Below are 14,049 nucleotides of genomic sequence, written 5' to 3'. Positions count from 1 at the left end.
AGTCCACCTTAATTCACAAAAAATAAGTGAACAGTACATAATAAGCAATAAATGAAAAGTACTTTACAACTGAAACATTTTTATTAACCTACAAAATTGGGCTATCCTGCCCTAACTGTTGTCTTTAAAATGAAAAATCTGCAAAAGACATTTTTAAAAAAAGTCAAACCACAGTACTGCCATTAAGATTAATATCTCCAATTACCTAAGTGTTTACTTATTTCCAGAGTCTTACTTTTTACCTCATTCTAAAGGTCCTCAGCCAGGAAATCAAGCTCGAGGAGAGACAGAGCCTCTAGAGAGATTCCCAAACCCAATACCAGCCTACCAGGAGACTCCCTGGATCTGCAGAGGGGATGGAACAGGGGAAGGGGGCAGGACAGGCAGGATCAGGGGAGCGGGAAGACATCTTGCCCTCCCCCTTGGCGGTCTGTTCTAGTTCATCGTGATGGCAACCCTACAAGTCATGGTCTCCAGAACTGAGGAAAACACTCAGAAGAAGGTTTGGAGATCCCTGAGCCATTCTCATGGATTAGGGCTCTCAGTTTTTAACACTATGTCCTAAATCACATATTATTTATTAACTCTGTATTATCAAGATAAGTGAAATCTTATCACAACAAATCCATTAAGAGATCAAAATTCTTTCACACAAATCTCATTAAGTATAATCTATCTATAAAGTAAAAATTAACAAAACCATACTGCTCTAATCTTGGCTTAAAACAAAAAACAAAACCAGTGGTCATTTTAAAACTGCAAACACACGTGTACTGTATTTCTTACTTTGTTCTGGTTTGGCAGCTCGCTGGTAGAACTTTAATTCAGTAAAAAGAGGTCCATTATCACTGGGTTCCTTAAAATAAAAGAGTTCATTAGTACACACATTAGTTAAAATCACTGAGTAATTTTCAATGAGCCTTCAAAAAACACTAATGTATCCATTTTTCTTTCCAGACTCTTTGTGACCCCATGGACTGTCCCCCGACCAGGCTCCTCTGTCCATGAATTCTCCAGGCAAGAATACTAGAGTGAGAAGCCATTCCCTTCCTCAGGGTACCTTCCCAACAGGAACCAAACCTGGGCTTCCTGCATTGTAGGCAGATTCTTTCACCATCTGAGCCACCTAGGAAGCCCTCTTCCAACAGTGTGATTTTGATATTTCAGTTTATAAACTGTGTTTGAGACTAAGTAAAATGCTTGGATATGTTTCAGATAGTCTCAGAAAAGTCCATAAGTCTTGTATTTCTGAGGGTTCATTTCTACATGTGGTAAACTATACAAAATCAGATATATAGCTTAATCTTTGCAGAAACTTAAGAAAAATTGTTAACCTTATTTTCACCATTATTACACTGTCTCTTAAGCAAAGATCAGCAACCATGTTAACTGTTTCACCAAGGGGCTACAAGATTATTTCTGAGATTTAACAAAAATTTCAACACTTGATTTAACCCATTAGTGGCAAAATCCCATTCCTTTCCTATTTCTCATTACAGTTCTATCTAACTGGCAGGAAACCAATCTGATCACCAAGACAAGTGTTCTGGAACCCCAGGGCAAGCAAACATGTCCACGTGACTAGATCCTCTGTTTTCATTCCTATGATTTTCAAGGAGGGAACCCTGCAATTTATTCCCCGCATGGTAATTTAAAGTTCAGAGGGGAACGAGGCTCAACAAGCACGTTTTCCACCAATGTTAGTGAACTATACTCATCTAAGGGATATGAACAGTCAAAATTATTTGTAAAGAGGCTTACATTCATAAAAAAGTACTTGAAAAATAAGAAACATCAGCCTGTTGGGACTTTTGCCTAGCTAAATAAATCTGGGATGGTGGGAAACATAATTTTGTGAACTTTCTAAATAGTAAATTTGGCCTAATTAAAACTGATCAGTATTTAATGTTTGATAGTTCATGTTGATATTACCTTAATTATTAACAGTCTAAAAAATTTTGAAAAGTATCAAATTTTCAAATAAGGAGGCTAATATTTCTAAACTAATTTTGGGGCTGTTTTCTTTTGGAGAAGTTCGGGAAGAAAGTTATTTCAGTCAGAATGTCTGTGTAACCGGACTTCCAGGGTCAGCAGAGCATTAGAAGAAGCGGTAAGAGACGTCTACTACCGTACCAGAGAGAAAATTTGCAGAAATATGCAGATTTCCACAAATATGCAAAGACTTAATATATGTTCACGTTTTCTTTATTCAAGATACTCTCACTGTCAGAGAAGTTAATTTTGCTCCTTAAAGTTTAAACAAAACTACTCTAAATACACAGTTTAGTATCTCAGATTTCCTGTTATTCAGAAGAATAGAAATCCCTAGTTTAAGTATTTACAGGAAGATTGATTAGACAATATGCAGAGTCAGGCAGTAGCCACTAAGAATAAGTATTCCACAGCAAAAGAGCAACATACATAATACTGGTATCAGAACCGGAAAATAAGCTAGCCTTATTTGTTACAGGCAAGCTTTGGAAGAGACTGGTATACAAGGGCTGTATACCATGTCTTAAGAAGCAGAAACTAACCAATATACTAAGGTGTGCCAAATCACTACCTGTGGACTCACAACCCAAGTTTTGCCATAACCTGTAGTTTTTTCCTTGCAGCAACTGGAGCCAGGCAGACACTTGTGAATGCTTAGAGCCCATGGCTGAGAACAGGCCTGCAGCAGGAGTAACAGACTCAGTGTAAGAAATGGAAATTCAGGAGAGGAATTTTGGGAAGTTACTCTCCAAAGGCTAACTTTTAGAGTAGCTCATAACTCAGGGTTGAAAGGAGTTTCCTAAGACACATTCCTGGCTTATTACCATCTGTATAAAATTCTGATTTATTCAGTTTCAACCTATGTCATATCAACTTTAATTTTCAAGCTTTCCTTCAGGCAATAATTTATTAAACTTATAATAATAAGAATCAACCTATATAAATCAAGCTATTATATTGAAAGTCCCATTAAAATAAAGACTCTTTGATCTCATTTCATCCTTTTTTCTAATTCAATAAAATTCCATTATAACAAAATAAAGGACCTACTTCCTTGGCATTGCACTCCAGCCAAAGCTAGCTATTTCTGTTGAAGAAAATACCTTAACTCATAACTAAAAATTTTATTAACATACTTCAAATCTAAAATACTTTGCCAACTCTATAATAGCCAAGATTTAGAAAAGAAATTGGGACTGACATTTTAACTAGAATATCACTAAACGTTTCCTTAAGACTTCTAAGTGTCAAAATGAAGATGACAACAGAAAAAAAATTAAAATGTGATATATTTCAACAGCACCATCTAAAAGCAACTGGCTGCCATTTAAAAATGAAGCTGTATAAAGTTTCTCCTTCCTACCAAAAAATTATGATATATGAATTGAAAATTCAGGTCACTTCTCATAACATCAGTGTGGGAAATGAAACATCAGTCTTCAACTTCTTTCCAGAGAACTTCAGACTACAGATATCTGTTAGTACACGCCGGGAACAGACTATAACATAAAGAACTGTTAGAATACAAGATCCCAAAGCCTGACCTCTACCCCCAGTTTTGCTACTAGCTCAGGACATGACCACAAAGGGGGGCTGAATGAAGTAATCCATTATACAATCTGTTAATAAGGAAACACAGAAGGAGGGACTTCTGGTGGTCCACTGGTGGTCCAGTGGTTAAGAATCCACCTTGCAGTGCAGGGGACAGGGGTTCAATCCCTGGTGAGGGAACTAAGATCCCACATGCCGAAAGGCAACTAAGCCCAGGCAGCACAACTAGAGAGAAACTTGCCTGCCACTACAAAAGAGCGCGAGGGCCACAACTAAGACCCCATGCAAATAAATCAGTATTAAAAAAAACCACAAACACAGAAAGATGTTTTCCTCCTTGCATTATCCAATTTGCCATTTCTCTCTGCACGTTTACTTTCCTGAAATAAAATACAGAGAGTGTCTCTCAGGTCTCCATCACAGGTGACCCAGCACCGTGAGTCCAGGACCACTCCCATAAGTCAGTAAGGGTTAACCAGACACGGTCACTGAGGAGGACAGAGACTATACCGGCTGCTGCTGCTGAGTCGCTTCAGTCGTGTCCGACTCTGTGCGACCCCATAGACGGCAGCCCACCAGGCTCCCCCGTCCCTGGGATTCTCCAGGCAAGAACACTGGAGTGGGTTGCCATCTCCTTCTCCAATGCACGAAAGTGAAAGTGAAGTCGCTCAGTCGTGTCCGACTCTTAGCGACCCCATGGGCTGCAGCCCACCAGACTCCTCCGTCCATGGGATTTTCCAGGCAAGAGTACTGGAGTGGGGTGCCATTGCCTTCTCCGGAGACTATACCTAGCATATACCTACACATCTATCTTAAATGTGTTAGTCATTACTTCACTTCAAGACCAAATGTAAGAAATGCGTGGATTAGTATTTGGAGCTCTTGTGCACACCCGTTAACACTGCGAGTGCAATAATCAAATGTTCTAACCAGTCCTCCACACGGAGACAGCAAGCCTACCAGAAGCACAGGGCACCTGGTGACCCCTGGGAATAAAAGGATCACAGGCAAAGGTAAGCATGGCATGGGCACAGAATCCCACTGAACACTTCAGAACTACGGTGCTCTAGGCGCCAGACCCCACCAGTGGCTCTCAACCTTGATGCACAACAGAATTTCTTGAGAAGACTTTACCAAAAATACGGATAACCCAGCCCTGCACTTGGAGATTGCAATTATCCCGTGTAACTGGAGCTGAGAACCACTGTTTGATTTGATATGCTATAAATTATTAAGTCTAATTTCACATTAAAAATCTATTTGCCTTTATTTCTTAAATAATTTTTTTTCTTTCTCTAAAGATAAAATACCAATTCACTTTAGAAAATCTGGAAATACTCTATTTTCTTTCTATATATAGTTATTTTATAAAATTACCTCTGTATTATAGTTTTATATCTTGCTTTTTGGGTAATTAATTATGAAGCTTCCCCAAAGAATAATACTTGTTCTTTGAAAAAAATGGTATTTAATAGCTCCTGATGTTTAAACAGCAAATGTTCATAAACAGTTCTGATCTTAATACTGGAAAGAGGTGATAATCATTTCACATGTTTGTATTTGATGAATCATTCTGACTTCTACAAAGCTCTATGAGAATAAAAGAACTGCAGGTTAGTAATGAACAGAGCTACGGCACTGCCTATCACAAGTGAAGACAAATCACAGACAGGCCTGCGCTAAAAGGCACAGACAAGAGACAGAAACAGGCGCATCAGGAAGTTACAAGGTGGCAAGCAATTATGGCCAAAAAGTTTTGAAAAGAATAAAACAGGCATTTAAGGGTGGCATAAAGAAAACAAACTTTAAAACAAGGCCCTTAAAATCTAGGTAGGGAGATAAAATTAACACATAAAAACTAAAACAAGTAGAGCCATGAGAAGGATATTAGCAAGTGAAATTGTAAAACAGATGAAACTATATAAAATGGGGGCTACAGCGGTTTAAAGGAGTTCAGGAAAGACAGGTATGAGGGAAGACGACCAACAGCAGTCACTAACCCACCTCTTAGACAGGAAAAAAAAAGTCAGCATTATTTTGCTTATGGCATTCTTCCAGGATCACAGACAAACCAGGACACTGAAAATGTTACTGAAATATTAAATGCAAGAGAGAAATCAGCTGAATATTTATCATCGTCCTAATTACAAAGAGAAGACGTAATATAGGCGAATGGGAGTAGAACCAAATTAGGAGACAGGAGACACAGAGGACTGAACCAGGGTTGATGACAAATGGCTTTTAACTTAGAAATGTAATTTGCTACCTTAAGCAGTGAGGAAATACTTGTTTCTACCCATTTTCTTTCATAATTCTGTAAGCGAAAAAGACACTGAATAACAAATAAAATTCTTAGAACTACTCATAATGAAGAAGAATATTATAAGCCTAAAATAAAACATACTTTCAAGAAGCTAGGGTTACACAGAAGAAAAAGAGACACGGTTACATAGCAGCCCCACCTACAAGCCACACGGCTCAGACACTTTCCTCCGAGACCTAGAAATAACTGTTCAGGTAAAGCAGCTGCCAAGTGGTCAGAGGCACTGTATTTTCTGAACCTCACTATTATGACAAGTTCATAAGGGGACTTGTTTTCTTCCCACAGTGGAAACTATTTAAAGATTCTAAGAAGAAACTAATCTTACCCATAGATTTTAATATTTTAATTTGTCATATCAAAGACAAATGCAGATAATATTCCATGCAAATTCCATGCAAATGACCCAATTTAACAGTAGAGACTTCTGTTCCTCTGATATAGCAGCAAACTAAGTATTTCAAAGGAATTTAATACATGAGAAGGAAGAAAAATCCAAAACGGAAAGGCATAAAGTGAAATGGCAGGGGAAACAAACCAATCACATCCACTCTAAAGTTACCCACGTTGCTTCCACCCACGGGCGTGACGGAATAGCTGGGATCCAATTAGCCCTCTCGAAGTAAACAAATATGAACACTGGACAAAATACAGGAAAATTACTATTCTCAGACATCCGACAAAACAGACAGTACAGGACTGTGACTTCTAAAGGACTGGAGACAAGCAAATGAGCCCCAGGACAGGATACTTGAGACGCTGTGGGGCCAGAAGGGGAGACCAAGCTCAGTGCGCCAAGAAGCTTGACACCTACACCAAACAAGGAGATGAGAAATGCTTTCATTGCAGGAATATTAGGAAAAATTAACAACCGACATCCTTCATAAACAAAGATGCAAAAATCCTTAATGAAATATTAGCACATCAATTCCAGCATTATGCAAAAAGCATAATACATTGGAACTAACTGGAGTGTCTGTTAAGAATACAAAGTCAGTTTACCATTCAAATATCAATCAATATAAATGCCACATTAACAAAATAAAAGAAAATGCTATGATTCATCTCAAAAGATGCAGAAAAAGTATTCAGAAAATAAACAGACAAACTACAAACTAGGAGAAAAGATTTACAACACATATATTTAAGAAAGGACTTGTATACAGAAAAACTCTTACACTGAATTATAAAAAGCAAAGCTGAGTTATTAAAAAAAAGAGGGAGAAGGGCGGTGCCAGCAGACCACAAAAGACTGAAGCGGCTCCACAAAGGAAAATATATAAATTGTCAACAATCATAATGCAAAAGTGCTCAAAACCAGTCAGCAAGTAAATATAAGCTAAAACTATGAGACACTACTATACTTCCGGTATCACGGTCACAACACACCAACAACACACCTGACAATCCCAAGTGTGAAAGGGGACACAGAGCAGCTGGAATTCTCACATGTTACTGGTGGCTGTGTAAAATAGTAACCACTTTGGCAATCTGGTTAGTACTTTCTTATAAACTTAAATATGCACCTTCCCTATACACCAGTAATTCTAGGTACCGATCCAAGAAAAACAGTGACCAGAGTATTTACAGAAGGTCTATTCATAAGAGCCCCAAACTGGAAACAATCCAAATGTCTATCAACAGGAAATAGAAAACTAACTCTAATATAGCTACCATATAATACTACGACATAAAGACTGACCAAGCAACTGAGATGCCAGCAATATACCCAAGCCTTTAAAACACTATGCTGAGCATAAGCAGTCAGAGACAAAACAGAATGTACTGCATAAATACCATTTACAGGACATTCTAGAAACAGTCCACACGGAGGAAGGAAACTCAGACAAGTGGTTTCCTCCACGGTGATCAGAAAATGACACCAGAATCTTCTGGGAGCGATAGAAATGCTCTGTATTTTAACAGAGGTAGGATTATACAGGCATATGCATTTGTCAAAAAAGGATTCAAACTGTTTATTTCATATCTATTTCATTATAAAAACAACACGTGAATAAAAACTTGGTGAAAACAATAAAAAAAAAAACTCAGATCCAAGAGTTATTAATTCAAATGGCATCAAATATTTTTTGTTTAAAAAAAGAGAGTAAAATAAGACAAATCAAAACAAAAAACCTTGAGGTAATTCTAATTCCAGAAATCTGTAGCCTTTAGGAAAAAAAGCAGTGTTGGGGAACTCTGTGGCAATCTGCCCAAATAACAGACCCTTTCACTTCTTCTATTTAACAAAAACATGCTCTTCATACATAATAAAGAATTTTGAGAGGGGAGTTACAAATGTTGGTAAGCAACAAGACGCACACACCCTCACTTACTAGCAAATAGTAGTTAAAATGCTTGTTACTGCCAATATATAAATTGACCCGGCTATTCAGAGTATGTCTATGTTAGACAAGATATCGTCTGCCTTTACCCATTACAAATTAATTTCAATGTCAGTGTAGCAAAAAGAAGTTTCAAAGTGACCACAAATAAATAACTGTATTTACTAAAATGAAAGGGGAAGGGAAAGATAATGGGAAATAAAAAGCAAACTAACCAAGTGTAAGTTCAGAAGCAAATGCATGACAAAATACAATAAAGGTCATGAAAGTAGTATAATCTTGTAGGATATAAAAAAAAGCATCTTATCTGTTATAAATACAGCTGAAATAAAAAGAATGAGCTAAACATTTTTATTCCACACCTGCAAACCTCCAGCCTTTCATTCATTTTTTCCACAAGTACTAGTGTCACTCTAACTCAAAAGAGGGGAGAGAATTTTTGAATTCAAATTATTTAAAACTATAAAACTACGTTTTGTCTCATTTAGTAATTATGAAACATTATTAAAAATGCAGTACCTTATGGTTTAATTAATTCTAGTTATTAAAAAGAATGCTTTACAAAATATATACTACAACTAAATCAACAGAAAAGAAAAAAATCAGCCAGAAACATTTCCTTACCACTTTTACAACACAGGGTGCATCGCTGCCCACGGATTTTGAAGAATTCGTATCAGCTGTTTGAAAAAGTGACATATATAATATCAGAACAAGAAGTAGCACTATTATAGCCTATTACTAACCCCTTATTAATATGTAGATCTGTATATCTATAACCTCTTGGTAGAATAAATTTCAGTTCCCAAATATGTGTCTCAGGATATCATTACTGCATATTTCATCAATTTTAAGGCTTTTTTCCCACAATTTAACATGCCTGAAATTGGAAGTCATCTTACAATTGCTGCTATTTTCAATGTGATCATTAATTAAGTATGGAAAACTGAGTTAAAGATTTCTTTAATTCAAAAGTACTCATGATCTTTGACATGCTAACATATGCTCTAGATTCCCAAGAGGATGATAACTGATACAATTTCCTAAATTTAACAAACTAGGGAATCCTTTTAAGAAGTAGCATTAGGTAGGAAGGTTAAGAAGAGAGGGAGCTAAAGTTCTAAAAAGCACTCGTTTGGGGTAAAGATAGACCAATGGTTCAGGATATTGGCACTAGACCTTTGAAATGCCATCCAGAATAATTTTAATGTGGCTGTCAGTATTATTTTGTGCAAATAAGAAGCATAGTTGCCCTGAAATGCTGAATTAGGAAAATAAGGTTTCCCACACTCATTAAACACATATTTTTTACCAGATAGCTATTACATGCCAGTTTCTAAGAAATTGATTTAGCAATGAATAGGAGCAAACAATCTCTACTTTTATGATGCTAACATTTCAGTAGTTGGACACAGACAACGATTAAAATATAAAGTATATTTGATGGCAGTAAGCGCAAGAGAAAGAAAAGCAGGAAAGGAAGGTAGAGAGCTGCAAATTAGTAAGAGGAACCTCAGTGATAGGGTGTCACTGGATAGTGGTCTGGAGACAGTGAAGGATGGAGCCATGGAAATAATCTGGGAGAACATTCCAGGCAGTCCAGCGCAAAGGCCTACATGTGCCCGGAGAGGAACAAGTGAGGTGCAAAGTAACAGGGCACAGACCAGAAAAGCAGCAGAGAACAAATACAAAGACAGGTGACCTAACGCTGTGGCCATGAATGCGATGGCGAGCCACTGGAAAATGGAGAAGAGAAACGGTAAGCTCAGACTGATTTTCTAAAGAATTCTGCGAGTGGCTCTGTGAAGAATGGAGGGTGGACAGTAAGAGCAGAGCAGAGAGTTAAGCTAGGCTATTAGAATACTCTGGGTGAGGAATGGTGGCAGCGTGACCAGAGCGGCAGCACACAAGGTGGTGATAAGTGGTCGGATTGTGGACATATTTTTAAAGAAGAGCCAACAAGATTTGCTGATGAATTAGATACAGAGGGTAAGGCGGGGTCGGGGGGAGGGGTCAGGATGACTCCAGGTTTTTGGCCTGAGCAACCGGAAAGAGGAAGTTGCTACTTGCTATGACAGAAAACTGCAGGAGGAGCTGGTGTTTTGGGGTGTCTTAAGTTTGAGATGCTTATTAAACATCCAAGTTCAGGTGTTAAACAGGCAGCTGACGTACAAGTCTTGAGTTCAGAAGAGTGGTCCAAGTTGGATAAAGAAATTTGAGAGTCATCAACACAGAAATGCTATTCATTCAAAGTCATGAAACTGGAAGGGCCCCTAGGGAATGAGTATAGACAGAGGAAAGAAGAAATCCTAGGACTGGGCCCTAAGGCATTCTCACAGAAGAAGCTGAAGAGATGGAGAGGGACAGGCAAAGGAAACCGAGAAAACATCAATCAGCTGGAAAGCAGCAGTGCTGTGAAAAGGCTGTAGCTAAAATACTTCAGACGACAGAAGGACCACCAAGTCCTAAAAACAGCCAAATGGGCAAAACAGTAAGTCTGAGCTCCTTAAGGAACAGTCCTGCTGTGGTGACTACATCACCCAGACACTGGATTAATAACAGAGCAAAGTTAAATTTTTTTAAATAAGCATTTAATGCACAAGTGTTGAAATGAGGATCGTATCCCCCAAATACTGCACAGTTCAAATGAGGAAAGGAGCAAAGGGAAGTTCGATAATTCATTCAAACAACAAATACTGGAAAAAAAACGCCAGACACCAGGAAACAAGAAGAAGAGTTGCTTCACTGCCAAGGAGGACATATTTATTCTGGGAAAAACAAAAGTAATCTCAGTGCAGCGTGAAACATACTATGAAAGGGTTAACAGAGGAGCATTATAATCAGATACCACCTGCCCTAAGTTCAGCTTTGGAAAAATAAAGCAAAAGAAACATCACATACAAAGATCAAGAGGCAAAGGGCAGCATGAGAGTCAAAGACAGATTCTGAGGAAATAAAAGGGATGAGGAAAAAAGTTACATAGGGACCAGACTGCGCGGAAGGTCTGGGACGCCATTCTCAAAGTCTGGTACTGCATCCTAAGGTCCCTGGGGGAGCCATCGGAGAAGCATAAACTAAACAGAGTAGGTCACTCAAGCCACAATGTGAACAGCAGGACGTAAGAGGGCGGGGCTGAGCAGAGAAAAGTCACTGCTATACCGAGAATCCAGACAAGACATGACAATGACCTGCAGGACCAGCAAATGCTGCAGGACCAGCAAAAGAGAGGGAGAAATGAATGTATCTGAGAAGTCTCACAGCTGAAGCAACAGCACCAGATGAAATACCAGGAATATTAGTGTAATAACACTTGAGAATGCTTTCCAGTATCTGGCTTGAGGGGTGTCATTCAATCAGATCATCTTCTTCTGATCCTGACAGAATCACAAGATGGAAGAGGATGATATAAATTTTAGACATGCCTGTGGGTCACCCAAACAGAGATCCCTTGTAGGTCACTGACTATGGGCTTGGACTCAAGGGCCCAAGAAAGGCCTTGGCTACTAATAAAAGATGGAAATCAACAAAAGAGAGACAATGGAAGCCAAGAGACTCAATGAGATCACTCTGAGAGAGACTACCCAGAAGGAAAAGCGAGCTGAGAGTACAGAGGTACCTACAAAGATGACCAAGCACATCAAGAGGCAGGACGAAAACCACAGGTAAAGGCGTGTATTATGAAAGACGATGGAAGCAACGTTCATGAGGAGAGGTAACCCATGTCAAATGCTGCAGGAAGTAGCTAGACAAAAAGGCAATCTTTTAGCAGAAAACCATCAGTCAGCATAAACTGCTGATCATCTTGAAAATGGCTGTTCTGGTGTCAGTGGGCAGAGAGAGAGAAAGTGGAGGCTGCAATACTGAAGAAAACTCCTTTTCCAGATCAATCTAGTTTTTAAAAAGTGAAAGCTTTATTACAGAAATCTGTCAAACCACTGAATATTAAAAATACTGTTAGATGGCACTTTCTGATGAGAAATACCAATACAGATAAAACGGCCAGCACACAGGGAAAGCAAGCTGCAAATTTGCCAGAGGTTACAAAAGCAGCTTAACTAACAGAAAATGAAGAAGTTACTTGCTTTAAGACAAGCTCCCATTCCTAGTATAGGAAGTCTTCAGTATACACATTCTGTAGTAGAGCAAGCTTACAGAATTGCCATCTCTAAATTACAAGGTGACAAATATAGACCTGGCTAGTGTAGCTACTAACCTTTCATGACTTATGAAGGCTTTCAGTTTAAGTCAGATAGTCTAGGTCCCTGGGATGGGTTTGGTTCTTAATAAAACTAAAGAAACAATTTGTTTCCCCTAAGACAGGTGCCACTGATCTAGAGACACAGCATTTATAAAATACAGTAAAGTGCTGGTTTTCAAACTATGTTTCATGAACATACCTCTAGAGACTACAGCTAACCAACTACAACTCATTGGTCCTGGTTGAGTTAGACCCCTCCTGACTAAGAGCAGTTGCTCTTCCATCTATGTCGGTGGTTCTCAAACTTTCCAGGCATCTACCTGCACCACCTGCAGGGCTTCCCAGTCACAGGGATATACCTTCTCCCTACAGCTGCTGATTCGTGGGTCTGGGGTGGGACTCAAGAGAGTACACTTCTAACAAGTTTTCATACGATGCTAACCTAGTATTAATAGTAGCATTGTGAGGAAGATGTTGCTTGAAAGAAAAGGAAAGTTTTTAAAAAGAAAATTTTATAAACCTCATACAGAAATTTAATAATTAAATAAAGATTAGAGGAGTAAGAATATACAATAGAAAAGTCAGAGAGAAATATCAAAAGCAATCATTAAATGCACTGTATCAATACTAATATTCTGAGAGACACAGCTTTAGAAGCAATCAGGTAAAATGTTTTTCAAATAAACAAACTTACAGTATCTCAGGGTTCCACAATGGGTCCCCTAAAATTTAAATAATATGCTAATTAAATAGCACATTTCAGACTTAATATGCAATTTCTAGGTCATTCTCTTAAATTCCACCATGATGACTATTAAGTTTGCATAGAAAGAAAAAATATCCATGCCTATTAAAGATATGAAAAATCTCCAAATTATACTAAAACAAAGGGAATGTATCCTAACTGGGTGGAGGTGGGGAAAGAAAGATATGGCTGTCTTTGGGTCTCAAAGGAGATTAACAGCATACAGAATATCTAAGAAATGTGAAGCTTATGCTCACTGGTGGCAACCCTAGAGATGTTTTATCCTCTATTTCTGCTGTGATTGCATCAACCGTCTTCTCCACTCCCACATCAGAGGGGTATTTTTGCCTAATAATATTATGTTGACGTAGGCTATTAGGAGCATCCTGCAAAAGTCTGCAATTAAGAAAATATTTTGAAAACAAACTTGTAAATCTTTGGACTGACAACCAGAAGTAGTGGAATACTTACCAAGATATATACAACCAAAGCCACCTTGGCCAATGGGAGACCCCAGTTTCCACTCCTTTTTGGCCATATCAGTGATTATCTCCCCGGCTGCAAAATGTTCTGCGAGACGTCTCTTTGCAGGGCCCTGTCTTCCAGCCTGAGCCGCTTTTACACGAGGCATTTTCACTATAAAACAAAGCAACACTCAAAAATGTTTTCACTGAGGAAAGCTTTCTAGGCAAAGATGCTATTCAAATTCCTACTTACTCCGAAGTTTAAATAAAGGACTCATAAGTGCTGAATTCTGTTTATCTCTTAACTTGGAAGAGGAAGCAATAAGTAACATGATCCATGCAATTACTTGCTAGAAAATATTTCAAGTTCCAGTGGTATAAAATCATCAATGACTAAAAATGCTATTTAATGCTAACAGTGTATGGGGGTGGTG

At 38.4% G+C, this 14,049-nt stretch overlaps 1 protein-coding gene across 13 annotated transcripts in view; it reads right to left on the bottom strand.

Moving 5' to 3' along the window:
• The window catches only part of VRK1 (VRK serine/threonine kinase 1), a 79,054-nt gene that overhangs the window by 32,879 nt on the left and 32,126 nt on the right, over window positions 1-14,049 (bottom strand). For all 13 annotated transcript variants that reach the window (XM_069559418.1, XM_069559415.1, XM_069559424.1 and 10 more), the window contains 3 exons: window positions 13,623-13,787; window positions 8,833-8,888; window positions 787-856 (listed from right to left, as the gene is read on the bottom strand). In XM_069559418.1, the coding sequence (XP_069415519.1) occupies window positions 787-856; window positions 8,833-8,888; window positions 13,623-13,782 (286 nt within the window). In that variant the 5' untranslated portion in view covers window positions 13,783-13,787. The remainder of the gene's footprint in view (window positions 1-786; window positions 857-8,832; window positions 8,889-13,622; window positions 13,788-14,049) is intronic.

The sequence above is a fragment of the Ovis canadensis genome, chromosome 18 (assembly GCF_042477335.2).
Source record: "Ovis canadensis isolate MfBH-ARS-UI-01 breed Bighorn chromosome 18, ARS-UI_OviCan_v2, whole genome shotgun sequence".
NCBI classification, from domain to species: domain Eukaryota; kingdom Metazoa; phylum Chordata; class Mammalia; order Artiodactyla; family Bovidae; genus Ovis; species Ovis canadensis.
Note: the sequence above shows the minus strand (reverse complement) of the source record. Positions and strands in the feature narration are given on the sequence as shown.